Genomic DNA, 18,082 nt, shown 5'->3' with positions numbered 1-18,082 from the left:
CTGTGACTGTCAAGATCAAAGGTCAGATGGCCTCTCTTTCCTCCCCAGAGGTTTCTTCTTGAAGATTTCTGGCTTCTGACTGTCCAGGGTTAATGTTCGCTCCTAGAAGTGCATCTGCTTTCCCATCCGTCTTGTCTTTCCTTGTTCCAATTTCAACCTTTTACTCGAAATTAAATCAAACTTTAAATCAATCTCCTCTCCCACGGCTGAGCTTCCCATCACTTGTCCTCCTGGCAAAAACAAAAACCAAACCCAGACTGTTCTCCAAGTGATTTTTAAATCACCTCTGTGAATGCCTGTGTTTGCATCACTCACCCGGGGCGTAGGTCGGAGGCTCTGCCATGCCAGGCTGCGGGCGCCACCTGCCACGCTTTCTCCCCTGCGGTCGCCAAGCCTCCTCACCTCCTTGCTCTGGCATGTGGTTTTCTAGGCCATGCTAGGTGTCAGGACAAGAGCTGCATCCGAATGGTCTTTCTGCCTCCAGCCCGGCCCCCTCCTAACCCCTGCCTGTGCTGCTCTTGGATGACTCCCCTCTCAGAGCTCCGAGGGCCAAGTCTGAGCCCCCAAACCTTCAGAGCCCCCTAACACCATGGACAGAATAAGGACCCAGGCTCCTGGATGTGGCAGCCAAGCCCCTCCACATCCAGCTTCTGGTATCCTGTCCATGGTTTGTGTTCCTGCCAATATAATGAGCCTCACACTTGTATTTCAAATACTCTGGGCTCCCTCCTCGGGCATGAGCTGCCAGACACACAGGCCCCCCAGGTTCACTTTAAATGCATTTTCTGAGCACCTCCAATGTGCCAGGGCCAGCTCTGCAGAGACTAGCTGGGCTTGGCGGCTCTGTCTATAACAGGGAGCCACTTGACCCCTCAGCTGATGCCCCTTCTGCGGTTGTGTCCCTGTTACATTCCCTCTCTGGCTTGAGTTTTTCTTTCCTTGTTTAAATTAAAAATATTGTAAGATATGGATTTAAATGAATATAGTCTCACTGTAAGAAACTAAAAAGCATACAGATAAGTCTCAAGTGTCTGAGTCCCACCTCACTCTCCATACCCTCCCCGAAACTTGTATTCTGAAAACTCTCCAAATAAATTATTTCAGTGTTATTTCACTCGCTTTTCCAGTGAAGGTCCTATCTCACCACAGCTGAACGAATCAAGGAGGGCCACAAGGCGGGGTGTAAGGCGGCAATTTCTTCCTCTTCTACGGGACCTCAGCCACCAGTTTCAGCTCTTTTCCACAGGACTTCTTTCTTTCTTTCCTCACGTTCATTTCTAAATAATCTGGTTACGTGACCCTGTCTTGAATGAACATTCTAGGCTTTAAGGATGGAATTCCCAGCACGGAAGGCAGAGATGTTGCTTTATTCACGCCCCCACCCCAGGTGGCTTTCTGCACGTCCACAGTGACAGTGGTTTGTGGGGGTCAGTACTCAGCGCTTCTGCGCCCCTGCCGAAGTTGAACCTGAAGCCCCTCTGTGAGGATTCCTTTCTTCGCCTCTTTCTAGAACTCCTCCCAGTCAGACGCTGGGTTACCTCTCCTCTTTTCCTCTCCGTTGTTCCTCTCTTCTTTCTGGGAGATCGTGTCATGTTTTTCGTCCAACTCTTCCCTTGGGTTTTTGTTTCTGGCATTTGATTTCTGGGTTCTGGGAACTGGTGTATTCTCTGACCAGCCATTTTAATAGTCTGTCTCTGAGGGTGATGCAGATAATTTGATATAAACGTTTTTTTGCCCAGGGCGCCTGGGTGGCTCAGTCGGTTAAGCATCTGACTTCAGCTCAGGTGGAGATCTCGGGGGTCCTGGGATGGAGCCCCGAGTCAGCGCTCAGCGGGGAGCCTGCTTCTCCCTCTGCCTTCCCCGACTCGCGCTCTTTCTGTTTCAAATAAATAAATGAAATCTTTAAAAAAAAAAAAAAAAGGTTTTTCCCCCTGTATGGTTTCTGTTGCCTCTTTTTTTTTTCTTTCCTTCCTGTGTCTGTGTCTGTCCTTCACATGAGACTTTTTCCTTAAATGTGTAGTGACCCAAAGCGCTTTGCCCCTACTTGTTCTGTAAACAGCGACGGGAAGCTTGTATGAGGGGCGGTGGGGAGGTGTCTACACGGCGGCCGGGCCCGCAGAAAGAGATGGGCGGGGCTGCTTCACTGGGTATATTTCATTTTTTTCTTCTCAGCCTGTTAGATTCTTTGGTGAAAGTTCTTCCTTTCCTTCCTGAGGGTTCTTCCTGACTCCCGGGAGCCGCATGAGGGATAGAGATGGGGAGGGCCGAGTAATGGGAGCCCATCACCCTCGGTCTCATCCTCCTGTTCTGGGGCGGGTGCTCCCACCCACGGCGGGCAGGTGTCCTCAGCCTGAAGTCCCTCTCTCTCAGCCCTCCTGGAGAACCAACTCCAGGTTTATGCCACAGAGAGCGAGGGCGGTTAGGCTTGACATGAGGTTGGTCAGGAGATCTGTGACCTAGCTGCTTTTTAAGCTGATCTTCCACCAGTTCTCCTGGTTTTGGCTCCTGTTTTGCCCTCATTTCCAGAGATCACCGGTCTTGCCAAGTCCTGGATCTTTGGTGGGAAGTGAGGGGTGCCGCTTTGCAAACCAGACAGATTTTCGCGCTCTCCTTGTGCTGGCTTGGAATTGAGCTCTCTGGGGTCTGCTGAGTCAGCTACCTCTTGCCCATCTGTTTTCTAGCATCCAGAATGCTGTGGTGGCATCTGTCTCCTGTCCCTTCCACCCGGGTGTGTTCACACCTTCAAAAGCATCTGTCAGTGTTCTTTACTGGAGTTGCGGTTTTGTTTTTTTCTTAAAGATTTTATTTATTCATTTGAGAGAGATACAGAGAGAGAGCGAGACGGAGAATGAGCAGGTGGGGGGGGGGAGAAGCAGACTCCCCTTGGGACTCCATCCCAGGACCCTGGGATCATGACCTGAGCTGAAGGCAGATGCTTAACCGACTGGGCTACCCAGGTACCCCTGGAGTTGTGGGGTTTTTAAATCTGTTATCTTTAACTAGAAGTTTGCATTTAACTTTTGATTTCTTTATTAATTTAGGAGGTATTATGAAGTGTGTGTTTTTCAAAATTTATTTGAGAGAGAGAGAGAGAAAGCACACCAGTGGTGCGGGGGGGGGGGAGAGGGAGAGAGAATCTCAAGCAGACTCCCCGACGAGCCCAGAGCCCAGAGTGGGGCTCCCTCTCAGGACCCTGAGATCATGACCTGAGCCAAAATCAGGAGTTGGATGCTTAACCAACGGAGCCACCCAGGCGCCCATGAAGGATATGCTTTATTTCCACATGTATAGAACTCCTCTCTCGCGCGTGCACACACCCTCATTCACTATCGTTTTGTTCTTAATTTTTAAGTCTTTCTTTTGCACTATAGACAATGAATGTCTCTATAATTTCACTTTTTGAAAAAAATGGAAAACAATGGTATTGTCTTTCTTTGTTTATATAGCCTTCAAAGCTATGTCACTAAGAGCATAAACGTTCGCAGCTGCTCTATTTTCTCAGTATGTTATTTGTATTATTATGAAATATTTCTCTTTGTTCTCCTTTGTTCTTATCACCTTGAATTCTATTATTTTTGATTTTGAGGTTGCTAAATCTGCTCTCTTTTTGCTTGCGTTTGCCGGCTTATCTTTTCTCCACGGTTTTTGTTTTTTAACCTTTCTGTTTTTTGTTCTTTTTTAAAGCCAATCTTCCACTGTCTTTTAAGATTCAGGTGAATATGACCGAGTCCCATTTGTTATGGTGACTGCAATGGTTGTCCGTATTCCTTGCCTCTCATTTGCCTATTTTTTTCTATTCTATTCACCTTTCCCTCTTGTTTTTTTCCCTTCCCCCCACTTTCTGCCCACTTGTTGAAATGATCGCATTTGATTTGTCACCTTTTTTTCCATCCCATGTTTTGAAAGTTACACTTTCCATTTCTATTCTGTTCTATTTCTATTCAAAGCCAGGAGACCCAGAAGCGAAGGGCCTGGATGTCGGATCACTAGACTAAAAGTGAGTCCTCGATCTGCAGAAACGCACCACGCTGCTCAACAAAGAATGTAGTGGGAGGTTTCATGGCTCAAGACACATTTCCGGCCAAAGCGAAAACCAGTAAGACGCAAAAACCTGGAATCTTGTCTTAGGGAAGCCATAAGGGCTGTCTGCTGACAGGCGCTGGGAAAAGCAGTAGGGACAGGGGCACACTTCCAGGTTCTGTTCTAAAGCACCTTTGCTTAGTCTTCCCATCTCACCTTGTACGGCCACTTTGCCTCCATCTCGAATTTTCCCTGCTCTACGCTCTTAGGTTCTCTGCTGGCCTTCCCGCTAGTGAGAAGGGGAGAGGGGGAGTGATAGGGCTTTGAGAGAGAATAAGAATATGGGCCGAGAGTCATCCGCATCATGGGTTATGGGCTCTGGGCAGCATCAAGGATAGCCGGACGTCCCTGCTCTCCACAATTACGTCTGCTAGACAGATGACAGGCTGTCTGTGAGGAGGGTGCTTACTGCCTGGGCTCTCTGTCACTGGAAACAGTGAGCAGGGCACATTTTTCCAGGAACCAGATATTGAGAATTAGTCCATTACATGCAGTTCATGCAATTAAGTGGAAATGTGTGGGCTATTTTGCCAGCAGGCATGCAGGTTTGAGATCATACTGTAGAAGCTAAATGGGCCCAATTTCACCAACAGTCTCCTTGAGATTGGGAACCTGTGCAACAGGGCTGCCATTGGGCTTTGTGGGGAGGGGGATTATGGGAAAGGAATCATGTCCCAAGAGGATTTGAGAGTGTCAGCCAGGCCCAGAGAGGCCAAACCAGGGCCCTGTTGGGAGACACTGGCTCCTTTTAGAGATCCCATGGCTCCCTGGCAGTGAATGCCCTGGGTTAGTTTGCATTGGGCCCCAGGCTCCTCCCGTGCCCAGGCTGTTGACTGGGGATGTAGATGCCACCAATTTGTTAGCTATCTCCACCAGAAGCCACTGAAGTCTAGAAAAGATGGCGGGGGAGGGAGGGGAGTGTCCAGTTTATGAAATCCAGGAGACAGAGATTCCTCATGGAGCTGGGCTTGCCCGGCCTCAACACACAATTCTCCTAGGAGATAGTGCTATGGGCTGGGCCAGGAGGGGATGAGAGTAGGGGCCACAAACAGGATCCCAAGAAGGTGGGGACCCTGGCAATTTTCCCAGTCATTAGAGTGACATATGACTAACAGGTCAGCCAGGAAAGCTAAGAGATCATTGAAGGGCCAAGGATGGTCTTCAACACAAGAAGTAAAGGCCAGAAGGAAAATGGTGGTGGGCAAGCCAGACGTGTGGTGCCCAATCTGGGGAGTGGGCTCAGCGGTAGGGCCAGGGAGGAGCGGAGCGAGGCAAAGGGGCCTGGAAGCAAAAGGGCTGAGGAAGCATGAGGGCACCCACCCATGTGCTAGGACCGGCGATCAGACACGCATATGTGCTATAATCCGACCCTCCGCACAGTTCTGTGATGTACGTAATAAGGTCTCCATTTAGCAGTGATAAAATCAAAAGTAAAACGAGAGCAAGTGACTTGTCCCAAGTCACAAAGCTAGTGTGCCAGACCTAATTCAGACCAAATGCAGATCTGCCTGACGCCAAAGTTTCTGTTTCTCCCACTGACCTCTCTGGGAGTTGTTTCCCTTCCTTATGAAACTGGGGAGGCTGGACAACATCAGGGTTTCCTAAGCTTTAGTTCAGATCCAGCTTCATGATTTCTGTCCCACCCGCTTCTCCTCTGTACTGGCATTCATAGAAAAGCTTTCCTTACACAGTCTCACACTTGCTATTTATTTATTTCTTACCGTGGTAAAATCTACATAACATATAACTTCCCGTTTTAACCATTGTTAGGTGCATAGCTCAGGGGCACTAAGTACCTCCACATTGCTATGCAATGCTTTTTGATTTTTTTAAAGATTTATTTATTTATTTGAGAGAGAGAGAGCAAGCATGTGGAGGGGCAGAGGGAGCAAGAGAATCCTGAAGCAGACTCCTCGCTGACACAGGGCTCGATCCCATGGCCCTGAGATCATGACCTGAGCTGAAATCAAGAGCCAGACGCTTACCTGACTGAACTACCCAGGCATCCCGATGTTTTTTGGTTTTAACTTAGATATATTTTAAAAGGGAAAACGTGATATCACTGTCATGGATGGAGACCAGTATCACCTTCCACAAGCAAAGATAACCGTTAGAATAATACGGCAAAGAACATTGTGCATTATTGCCACTGAAGGCTTGGAAGTGAGGCCTGCTCCTTCCCACCCCATCTCCATTTTTTAAGGGAGGATCCCAAATGCTGGAGACAGCTAAACCCATCCTAGCACCCGAATGATGCTTCCCCTTGATATACTCAGAAAAATTGGAAGAGGGGTGGGAAGGTCATTTATCTTCCTACTGTGAGGCCCACAAGATGTCAGGTCCCTCCTCCCACCTTGCCCCTCACTGTGCACACTCTCTGCCCCCAGGCCCCAGCTCCACACTGTGAGAGCCGCTGTGATGTGCACAGGCTCCCACCCACCTGACCCCAGACCAAGTGGATCTTCCAGAACTGGCGGAACATGGAAGCAGCCACTGAGAGGCAAAGGCATTGGACACGGGGGCTCCACAGTGAGCCAGATTTCAGTTTGAGGTTAGATTTGTCTTGGGTACCCATGTCCCTGGACAGTGGCAGTAACAGGAATGTTACCAAGAGGCTGAAAAGAACCCAGGGAAGTCCTGTTTTCCTAAGTTGTGCAGAGATGCTCTCTACCAACATTACACGGAGCCATGCTCATGACTCGAGCTGTGGATTTGGTTCGTTAAAACAAGCTCGGGTGCCCGGAACGGGAGGGGCTGAGAATAAAAATCACTTCGGAAATCCTGGTGAATGCCACCATGAGTGAATTCAATGGCTTGGGGGCTTGAGGAGCTGAGGTGCAGACAAGAGGATCTCTCTGCCTTCTCCCCTCTCCTGGGCATAGTTAACCCTCCCTTGGACCCTGCCATGACGCCCCGGGACACAAGATGCGTGCTTCTCACCTGGGGTTTGGTCTCATCCTTGTCCTTGTAGTAGAAGAGCTGATCCCCACGCAGCACGAACCAGCGCTGCTGCCAGTTCTTCATGATGCTCCTCTGCTTCTTCAGCCAGCCCTCCTTCAGCACGGGGCCCAGCCTGCGGGGGCAGGGCAGCCGCCCCGGGCTGCGGCTCTGTTCCCCCATCACCAGGCTTTTGGAGCGGGCTGGAAGCCAAAAACACACACAGTGAGTGAGAAGGGTGCATGCCTGTTGCCAGTCCTTGCGCCCTTCTGGCATCCCCGCTACCCTGTGACCAGGGCATGGGAACCTAGGCCAGCAGGACATGATCCTGCTTGGCATACTCCCCCTCGGTTCAAAGGGACAAGGGCTGGAACACCTCAGCAGCAGCAGCAGCAGCCCAGGGTTACCCACCTGGGCTGGGGGGATAGCCTGCCTGCCTAATTCGTTTCTGCAATGTCTTTAGGCCCCTAGGTTCTTCGTTTCCCCAGCTTTGTTCACCCATCCATGCATCCGTGCATGCATGCACACATCCATCCACCCACCCACTAGTGCATGCAGCTGTCCACGAACACATCCACCCATCCATCCACCATCCACCATCCACCCATCCATCCATGCATGCATCCATGCATCCATCCACCCATCCATCCACCATCCACCATCCACCCACCCATCCATCCATGCATCCATGCATCCATCCACCCATCCATCCACCATCAACCATCCACCCACCCATCCATCCATGCATCCATGCATCCATCCACCCATCCATCCACCATCCACCCACCCATCCATCCATGCATCCATGCATCCATCCACCCATCCATCCACCATCCACCATCCACCCACCCATCCATCCATGCATCCATCCACCCATCCATCCACCATCCACCATCCACCCATCCATCCATCCATGCATCCATGCATCCATCCACCCATCCATCCATCCACCCATCCATCCACCATCCACCCATCCATCCATCCATCCATGCATCCATGCATCCATCCACCCATCGATCCACCATCCACCATCCACCCACCCATCCATCCATGCATCCATCCACCCATCCATCCACCATCCACCCATCCATCCATGCATCCATGCATCCATCCACCATCCACCATCCACCCATCCATCCATCCATGCATCCATCCACCCATCCACCCATCCATCCACCATCCACCATCCACCCACACACCATCCATGCATCCATCCATCCACCCATCCATCCATCCATCCATGCATCCATGCATCCATCCACCCATCCATCCACCATCCACCATCCACCCACCCATCCATCCATCCATCCATCCATCCATCATCTTTCCATTTGTTCAATGGTTCAACCGTGTATTCATTCAGCAGCTGTTTATTGAGTACCTGTATATGTCAGCACTGTTCTAGGTGCTAGGGATGAAGCAGAGAAATAAGGAACAGATGAAAATCTGGGTCCTCCCGGAGCTCACATTCTACCAGGGTTTCTGCCACTCAGGCCCCGAGGAGCTGGCCCCATCGGACCCCCTCCCTGGTTTCTGCATGACACCCCTTCTCTGGAGGCATCAGACTTGAACACCACTGCCCAGAACCCCCCAAGCTACCTTGTTGCTCCCCTGGAATCATCTTGGCAGAGTGGGCCTAGACAGCAGGGCCTCTGATTCGGCTGTTGGTTGTTAACTTGTTAGTGGTTCCCTGGCCCAGCAGCGGCGCCGTCTCTCTGACCTCAGCATCTCTGAGGCCACGAGCCCTTCTGCCCGGCAGACTTCCTCTGCTCCTAACTTGATACCACTGACTGGCACCCCGCTGGGACTGGTACTGCCCTTCATAGTAGGTCACCTACTGACCCGCCTCTATCCTGCCACGTCCCCCTCTCCCCTCTGTCTTAGGAGAAGCTCCTCTCCCCTCTCTGGCCAGTATTAGGTGTACCGCGGCAGTGGTTGCCAGGAGGGGCCATCCTGGGCTTACGAAGGACAGTTCTTCTAAATGTAACCCCACTTGTAATTCTTAGACCACGGATCCTAACTTCTGACTGGAACGCATGTTCCCTGTGACCCACCGTTCTGGCGTTGTACCTGTGACTCTGTGTGTGCATATGTGTAAGCTCCTCCCATCACCCTAGTGACCACAGGTCCCGAAGCCGGGCCTACCCCCTGCCCATGCTGCCCCACGGACCTGGACCTTTCTTCCATCCCCTGCTCACTCGACTCCTGGCTTTGAATCTTTGGTGAGCTCCTACGCATCCTTCGAGACCCAGCTCAGGTACTTCTTCCACAGAACCTTCCTTCTGGATCTCCTCCAGATAGTCATCCCCTCCCCTACCAGGACAGGTGACCCATGGCTGGCAATCATCTGGGGCTGCCTTTCTGCCCCAGCAGACTGAGGTGCGTGGAGGGGAGGACATGATGTCTTACCTAGTTCCGCATGTGTGGCCCTCAGCACGTGCTGCTCGGGGAATGGATGTAAGTCATGCTTGTCCTGTACTGAGGCCCACCCTACTTCGTAGGTATGTCTGTGTCTTATCACGGCATTAAATGTGACATGACACTCGGCGGCTCTCCGAGGAGATCGTACCGTTTGGTGGTCCTCAGCTTTGTCTCAAGTGACATATGGCTTGGAATACGATCCTGAATCGACCACTTTTACAGGACAGAAAAATAAGGAGGCTGTCCTGTGGGCCCTGCTCTAGAAGATGTCAGCTCACTGACAGCAGGGGGCTTAAGGGGAGACACCATTCTCTCTGCCACCTAGCAGCTGTGACAGCTCAGACTACGTCAGTCCGTGACTTCTCCACCTGGATTTCCCATGGCCATCCCTTGGCTGCGGTGAGGCCAGTGCTGAACGCTCCAGCCTTGTCTTGGCTGTGCTTGGCCCAGAGAGCAAGCAGGCTGTTTCCAGGCTCACCCCAATGCACAGAAGGGGGACTGTCAATCCCTGAGGGCAGAGCGTCTTTCCCAGAGACGAAAGGGAAGGCAAATGAGAGGCGTCAGGGGGCGCCATCGGCTCCTCTTTCCAGGAAAGCGGCCCAGCCCTGAAGCCCTGCGCCAAGCGCTGCTCTTGAACTCACCGGCTGCCCCCTACCTTTGCTCCCCGCCCATCTGCGGTTCCAGTCCCCACACGTACTGACGTGTACTAGATTAAAGTCTACTTCCCTCCTTTATTTCTGTGGCTGTTCTATCCCTGTGAGTTACCTAAAGATTCCCATATCACTGGGTATTTGGAGTCCTTCCAATGTTAGTGATTTAATTAAAGAGACAATGGGGTCCAGCTGAAGAAATACAGGATTGTGGCCAGCTCTGTGAATTGTCTGCGCCTCAGCCTGCTGATGGGCAAGCTGGGTGCGTGGGGGATGGTGACACCTGACCCTGGACAGCGAGCCGGAGGAGGAGAGATGGCCACGTCTGGCAGGGGGCTTGGCATGAACGTGGTGCCCCGTAACTGGTTACCACGGCAGTGAGGATCCTGCCAATGGAAATGGTGCAGGAGATGTGTCCACGCAGAACTGTTTTCTGGAGATGGGTTCCCAGGGCAGACTCACGGGATGGAAGGCATGGACTTTTTTTACGGATTTTGGCTGGTTAGGTGCCATTACACCCTTCCTTTTAAAAATAGCATGTGGCTGTATTATAACACACAAAGCCTGGTTGTACCACTTGCTTCATAACTTGAATATTTTGAATATCATAATTGAATATCATAATTTGAATATCATATCATAATTTGAATATTCCTACTCCATAACTTAGTAGTATAAAATGACAGTTACTGTTTCAGCTTACCCTGTTATTGGGTTACTTATCAGGGGGACATCTTTGCATCGGCTCCTACTCCCTGTAGAAAGCTTCTGCCTGCTCCCTTTGTCCACATAACAGATTGCCCCTGGTGGAAAGAGCTGGCTGGGGGTGAGGGGGGGCAGCTGGGGTCCTCGTAGGTCTCCTGGTCACCTGGACCCTCTCCCCCTCTTGAACGAGCCTTGGTTAATTCTCTAGAAGTGTCCCTGCAGCCCTAGAAAAGCTGCCCTTCCATTCCCAGGGGCCCAGAGCCCAAGTCCCAGGGTCTGTGGCACGTTCCGCCTCTGCTCTGAGCCTCAGCTGTTCTGCAGGAAGAAGCGCTGGGGCCGAGCTGCTGGCACAGCTGGGCTTGTGCCCAACAGAACCCACCAGCATCGGGAAGGACCCCTCTGCTCCCAGGGCGGTACCTGCCCCTCCAGCTCTCCTTCCATCTCAAGCTGTGCCGGGGCGGAAGGGGGGCTGGATTCAGCAGACACTGACTGATCCCGTTCCAGGGCCCAGGGCTGTGTGGGGCCCTAGGGGCTTGGGCACTAGAGTTACCACAACCCCAGTATTCTGGTGGAGTCTGACAGAAGACTGAGGTGGGAGAGGGGACAGATGTGTCCCCTGGTTACTGAGTTTTCTTCTCTGGGTCTCAGTTTCTTCATCTCTAAAATTCCTTTAATGGGTTGAGAATCAGTGGTAAAATGAAGTAAGTCAGCAGTGCCTAGGGTTTTGTTTTTTAATTACTTGAGATTTCTAACATGAGCCTTGACCGAAGCTGGGCCCCTGTGGGTGAAGACTCTCTGGAGGCGGTGGGTCGGTTCAGGCCTCCTCTGTCTATTTGAATATTCTCCTCTTCCTCTTCTTGGGGAATCTGTAAGGGCTGTGTAGGACCTTCTCCCCTTCTAAATACCCTCTGGGGTCTTTAGTGAGGAATCTGGCTTTATGGAATGTTCTAGTGCTTTATCTCTGGTTCTATTGTCTTCTGCTACAATAGGGCCTGAAATGGTCTCATGTGACAAGATCACAGCACTGGTGGGACCCAGAATACACCTGCCCTTCCTTCCACACCCCCATAGCATTGTGAGCAGGGCCAGCACATAGTAGGAGCTCAATAAAAATTCAGAGACTCATCAGTGCACCCAACACTGAAGAATGCTGGGGAGCCCTGGGCCGCACACTGGCCACGTCTGCAGAGACGCTCTCTGGCCTGGCATGTCTGCCCAGGAACGCTGAGCTCTCAGAGCACAGAACGCTGGATGCTGAACCTGGCGGACAGCAGGTGCCCAGCAAGAAATAAACGACTGGCAGTGTGAGTCATCTGCTGTTCCCTCGGTGTGGCAAGATGACATGGCACTGTTTTCTGCCCTGATCCCCAGGCCCTGGGCACTACCCTCCCGATGGCTGCAGGTATGGAGGAGGCAGGCAGGGGGCTGGAGGGCCTGGCTCTGCCCTGCACTGGTCTCTGCCTGCCCTGCCCCAGGCTCCCTCAGAAGAGAGGAAGAACCAGCTCCCGCTGCCTCATTCAGCGGAGAGGCTCTGCTGGCAGACGCTACTTAGGCTGCCAGACCAGCCCAGGCTTTTCCCCCAGCTGATCAATCACAGGGATACTACTTCTTATAAGGCCGATGGAGTGTCTTGAAAGGAAAATAATCATTGTTATGATTTATTAATAACCGCTGTTCCTGTCCTCAGCATTTCCTTGAGTCAACTCATTCAGTTCTTTAAATACTTAGGCAAAGCTTTCAACTCAAGCAGCATTCTGAGGCTCTAGAACTGATTGAGATTCTCAAGAGGTCCCAGGACCGGGCCCAGGGCAAGCTCATGACAGGGGAGGAGGAGGGGGCCCTCTGCCCCCCCCGCCCCCCGGTCAGGGCTCCTCTGCTCAAATCACAACCATTCACTCGTTCATTCACTCATTCATTCATGCCTTCCAAGTCTACAGAACTCCTCCAGACACAGCGCAGTACCCTGAGTTTTTGGTGTTTCCCGGGAGCCCCCATACACACTTGCAAGCACACACTCATGCATGCACACATACACACACACTTCCACACTCACACACATACACACTCTTACGCATACACACACACTGGCAAACATACACACACTCAGGCACACAGAGCTCCCCAGGAGGGAGCAGGGTCCCCTACGTCTTCATAGTCTTTATTCTCGGGGAGACGTCAGAACTCCAAGTGGAGAAAATGGAAGCCAAGTGCCCCAAGGTTCATCCGTTATTAGAGAAGGGCAAAGCGGGCTCAGCATCAAGGTGTCACTAGGACAAAATGAGAGGCGGGGCCGGCCCACCAGGCCCTGATGCACGCCCGGGCCTGCCAAGGAAGTGGGGAGCTTTCACTTCTCAGAGCTGGACAAATGAAAGATGTGAACAGGTAATGTACAGAAGAGGAAATACAAATGGCCAGTCGAGATGTGCAGAGATGCTGAATTCCAGGAATAATCAATGAAGTGCAAAGTAGAGCCAGAAGATAATACAGCACGGTGTCCCTTTAGGTGGTAAATGTTTGAAGTCTGGTAATGTGATGTGTTGGATGGGTTGTGAGTAATTGTAAGCCACGACGCAGACGGCAACTGGGCTGCATTTATTAAAGTTAAAAACACGCACAGTCTACCACCCAGCAATTCTGCCTCTCGCCCGTGTCCTCCAAGAAAGAACCATGAGTGCACAGGCAGTCACCCACAGGGATGCCCTTGGAGCTCTCTGTATGATCCCTAAAAATGGGGAAAACCCAAATGGCCAACAACCAGAAAATGGCTGAATAGACTGCGCTGTGTTCACGTTGTAAGACGCTTTGCAGAAGTTAAGCGGAACGAGGAGAATGTATGTGAGCTAACATGTTTAGCTCCCCCTTTTTATCAAGCACCTCAGAAGAGGTGTCTTCAGTCCCTTTTCTCTAATTCCTCTCCTGGTCCCTTTTCTTTTTAGTAAATTATATACAACACAGAATTTACCACTTCAGCCATTCTGAAGTGTAGAGTTCAGGGGCATTCAGTCTGTACACACTGCTGTGCAACCATCACCACCACCCAGCTCCAGAAGGTCCTCATCATCCCAACTGCTCCCTGTTCTTCTTGGACCCCACCCAGTCAGGTTTCCCCTACTCTGCCCCACTCAGACTGCTCTTCTCAAGACTGCAGTGACCTTCACGTGGCTCAATTCAAGGGTCAAGTCAGTCTTCCCATTCCTTGACTCCTGGCGATACTGGATCCAGTTGGTAACTCCTTTCTCCAGGACCATTTCCACCCTAGGGCTCCAAGACCACGCTCCCTGCCCCTCTCCTCCTTCACTGGCCACCACTCTGTCTCATCTTCCCGCCTCTTAGTCTAAAGCCCAGGGCTTGCCTTTGGGCTCCATTCCTATCCACACTCACTATCTCAGGGATCTGCTCCTGTCTCATGGGTTTAAACACCATCTGTGTGCGCAAGGCGCCTGTGCAGAGACCCACCTGTCCGTCATGCTGTCTACAGGACACTGCCAATGTCACATGCCAGAAGTGGAACTCCCAGGCTTTCCGGCCCTGACCCTACTTCTCCCATGGTCTCTGCCATCAGTCAGCCTGCCATCATCTCTCATCTGAATTCCTGCTGGAAGCTCTTCTGCAGGCTGTCACCCTGCTCTCCCCTCTGCAGCCTCTCATGGGCAGCCAGAGAGCGTTTTTAAAGATGGGAGTTAGAGCATGTCCCTCCCTATGAAAGCCCTGTGGGACTCCCCGTCTTGCTCAGAGTGAAAGTCAGAGCCAGCAGTACAGCCTACAGGGGTCCTCTGGCCCTGGCCATGCGACCTCTCCAGCTTTCCCTTGCTTTCCCGGTTCTAGCTGCACTGGCCTCTGCTGTCCCTCAGACCGGCCAGCCATGCACCAGCCACCCGGCCCCGCACCTGAGCCGCCCCCCACCGCTCCATCCTTGCAGGGCTTCTCTCAGCCCCTTCATTCTGAACTCAATGCCACTTTCTCACTGAGGAAAGTCCAATTACCCCTTAAAAAGGCACTCCCAAGCCTCCCAGCTCCCCTTTCCTGCTTTACTTTAACATTTACTTAAATTCTGTTGATGGAAGAAAGCAAGTTACAGCACAACACACAAAATGTAAAATTTCCCTTTTTATAGAGGGAAGAAAAACCACGACCCCCAAACAAAAGACATCACATTGTATTTGTGGTGGGTGCGTGTATTTGCACAGAAAACACGTCACAGCTCTAACGGTGACTGTGGAGGGAAGACGGAGCTGTGGGGGCGTGCATTTCACATGTGGAAGGAACGCATGCGTTAGATTACTGAAAGGAAATGAAAATAAAAACTGCAAAATGAAAGAGCTCTTTTGGAATGGAATGGGATCCCCCTAGGAGATCTAAAATAACAAGTAAAATATCACTAGTTTGATAAACGTCTACGAGTATTTATCCGTGGCAAGCATCACGCTAAGCTGTGGACCTCAACACAGACGAGAAGAGCTTCCAGGCCCAACTGACAATGCTTCCTGGAAGCGGACCCAGACCCATCTGTGGCCCTTCCAGGGGATCAGGTCAGGGGGCCCCTCTCTGTGAGCCCCTCTGGTGGAGCCTGGGTCCACTCCAGACTATCTGCTACCCCTCCACATACGGAGGGGCTCAGTGAGCGTGTGTGGGTCACTCACTACCCTGTGGTGCAACTACTGGGGCCTCCTGCTGGTGCTGCAGTTTACAAATGACTGAGAACACATCGAAGACATCTTAGATTGTGGATCATGTTGAAGCTTTGCCCAAATTCCCTTGGATCTCTTTCCCTGTTTTTATGTGCCCACCCCCACCCCCACTGGTATGCTACTGCTTTACTTCCAGCAGCTTACCCTGGGGTGGGTTTCAGGGCTGCAAGCCTGTTTTGGAAGACTGCCCTGGGGCTCATGGAGACCATTTTGCTCAGACTCTAGGAGAACCGGAAGTGCCTGGGAATTTACATGCTCCCAGCCACCAGCCCTTGGCCCGAGACTCGTGGGTGTGGGAGCCTGAAAACTCCTGCAGCTTGGTTTCTAGTTGGAAACCACTCAGAGGGGTAAAGAGGTGTAATTCACACTTCAAAGTTCCAGAAGGCTCAGGCTGACACCTCCCTGGATTGGGCTTCTACCAAGCTTGGCTCTCTTCCCTGTCCTGCTCCCCCACCCTCTCACTGGTGTCTCCTGGGGGCACCTCTTTGATAAATGACTTCATGACAATCCTCATCTCAGGGTCTACTTAGGACAACCCACCTACCATACCCGACTGCCTTCCAGGCCTTCTGGATAGGCCTGTGGCAGCAGCATGGGCCTCGGGCGGCTGCTGGAGCATCTGGCCCAAGCAGCGCTCACTGGGGTTGGGCGCCCTGCAGCCGGCCAGGGGATGATTTTCCATCTGCAGCTCTGTAAGTGCAACCCCAGGAGCATGGAGGAGTGGCCGCCCAGGAGCTAAAACATAATTGATTTATACAAGTCAATGGGATTTTAAAGCCAGGCTGGAAAACTAGCAAGATGGCTCTCAGAGTGGAATTGATTTAAAGGGTAAGTATTGAGGCTGAAAGATTGATTGAGCAGAGAGGTGAGGTAATGGAAGGGGCAATCTGGAGGGCCGGACAAGACAGTTTCATAACATTAATGCAATCTGCAGCCGAGGGCGAGGGGGCCTCGTCAGGTGCCCATGCTGTCCTGGGAATACAGACGGCTCGAGCCTCGGTGATTTATTACACTAGGGCTCCTGAGTGTCCCTACTTTTTTTTTTTTTTTCCCCTACTTGTTACCTAGCATTCTTTCTGGACTCCATTTAGTCATCTATTCTCTGTTAGGTCCCTCATATAAAGGGCCTAGACAAGCAGCCAGGCCTTCCTAATGAATCTCACTTTAGGGCCTGGAGGACGAAAGACAGCAAGGGGCACAACCTACCCCCACAAGAGAGAAGTACTAATTCTACCATAGTGCTGAGATTGTCTAGGAAGTTGGAATTTTTTCATAATGATTAATGATTTTAAAAAATCAATATAAAAGATCACATTCTTGGGGCGCCTGGGTGGCACAGCGGTTGAGCGTCTGCCTTCGGCTCAGGGCGTGATCCTGGCGTTATGGGATCGAGCCCCACATCAGGCTCCTCTGCTATGAGCCTGCTTCTTCCTCTCCCACTCCTCCTGCTTGTGTTCCCTCTCTCGCTGGCTTTCTCTATCTCTGTCGAATAAATAAATAAAATCTTTAAAAAAAAAAAGATCACATTCTTAAAAGTTATTTTTGTTGGTTCTTCCTGGGACTGCCTCGCAACTCCGCCGGTGGTGGTCTTTGGCAAGAGGGAGCTGAAGGCAGAGAGACACCCGAAAGGCTTGATCTGCACTTCCCTGTAGCAGGCCCCCTCAGAGTCTGCTGGGTCTGGCATTCATCGATCCATTCATGCGGGCCTCCTGGGCATCCACCCTGTGCAGGCCACTGGGGGCATGGAGATGGAAGGCATGCGCCTGCCCTAGCCCAGGTAAAGGGGGAGCAGAGACACCCAAACGCAAGGTCTGATGGTCATCATGGCACATGTAAGGGAAATGGGAACATGAAGGCAGCAGGAGGAAGTCAGGCTGGGAGGCCAATGGGGAGGCTGAAGCTGGATGAAAGAATGGAGTGAACATTGGAGGGGATCAGGTTATACCCCCCGAAATATGCCACTTGCTGATGGCAATATGGCCATATGGCACATTGATTATTTTGAGTCACAGGCAATTGAGAAATAGCAAACACTGAAGAAGCTTTCTTTCTTCCCTCTTTCTGCCTAAAAGAAGGGTATAGGTGCCTCTCCTACTCCTGTACAAGGAAGAGGAGAATGAGACTCTGAGTATAGTCTGAATAACAAACCTTACTAAACAACCTTATCTACCATACACTTCCTAATCACCATCCACAATGTACTGCCCCTGGTGTTTAACTGCCCTGCCTTCTGTCAGTTTAGTTAGCAGGTCCCAGATTCAGAACTTAAGAGGGTAGAGGAAACGTTTTTCATCCTCTACACTATGGTGGTGGGGGAAGAAGGGGTGTGGCCAGCAGGGGGCACAGGAAGCCATGCAGGTTGAGAGAGCGTGTGCTCAGACCTGGGAATTCTGGCTCCCTGGCTCTTAACACTGACTCTCACAGGACCCACATCTCCACCCTCGAACAGACAATTCCCTAACCCTTCCTGCTCAAGACTAATGAAGAAACTCTTCCTCTGAGAAAGACAAGCCTGATGGACCTCCATCCATTTCTGTCTACAAGCTGGACCTCCAACCACCATTGTAGTGATCTTGCCCTTGCTGGGTCTCCTTTGGAGAG

At 51.5% G+C, this 18,082-nt stretch overlaps 1 protein-coding gene across 3 annotated transcripts in view; it reads right to left on the bottom strand.

Moving 5' to 3' along the window:
* The window catches only part of ARHGAP22 (Rho GTPase activating protein 22), a 138,631-nt gene that overhangs the window by 106,925 nt on the left and 13,624 nt on the right, over positions 1–18,082 (bottom strand). For all 3 annotated transcript variants that reach the window (XM_045809897.2, XM_045809898.2, XM_087862952.1), the window contains exon 2: positions 7,021–7,220. In XM_045809897.2, the coding sequence (XP_045665853.2) occupies positions 7,021–7,220 (200 nt within the window). The remainder of the gene's footprint in view (positions 1–7,020; positions 7,221–18,082) is intronic.

Source organism: Ursus americanus, chromosome 6 (genome assembly GCF_024610735.1).
Source record: "Ursus americanus isolate L20-20 chromosome 6, mUrsAme1.1.p, whole genome shotgun sequence".
NCBI lineage: Eukaryota > Metazoa > Chordata > Mammalia > Carnivora > Ursidae > Ursus > Ursus americanus.
This window is presented reverse-complemented; position numbering and strand designations above follow the sequence as displayed.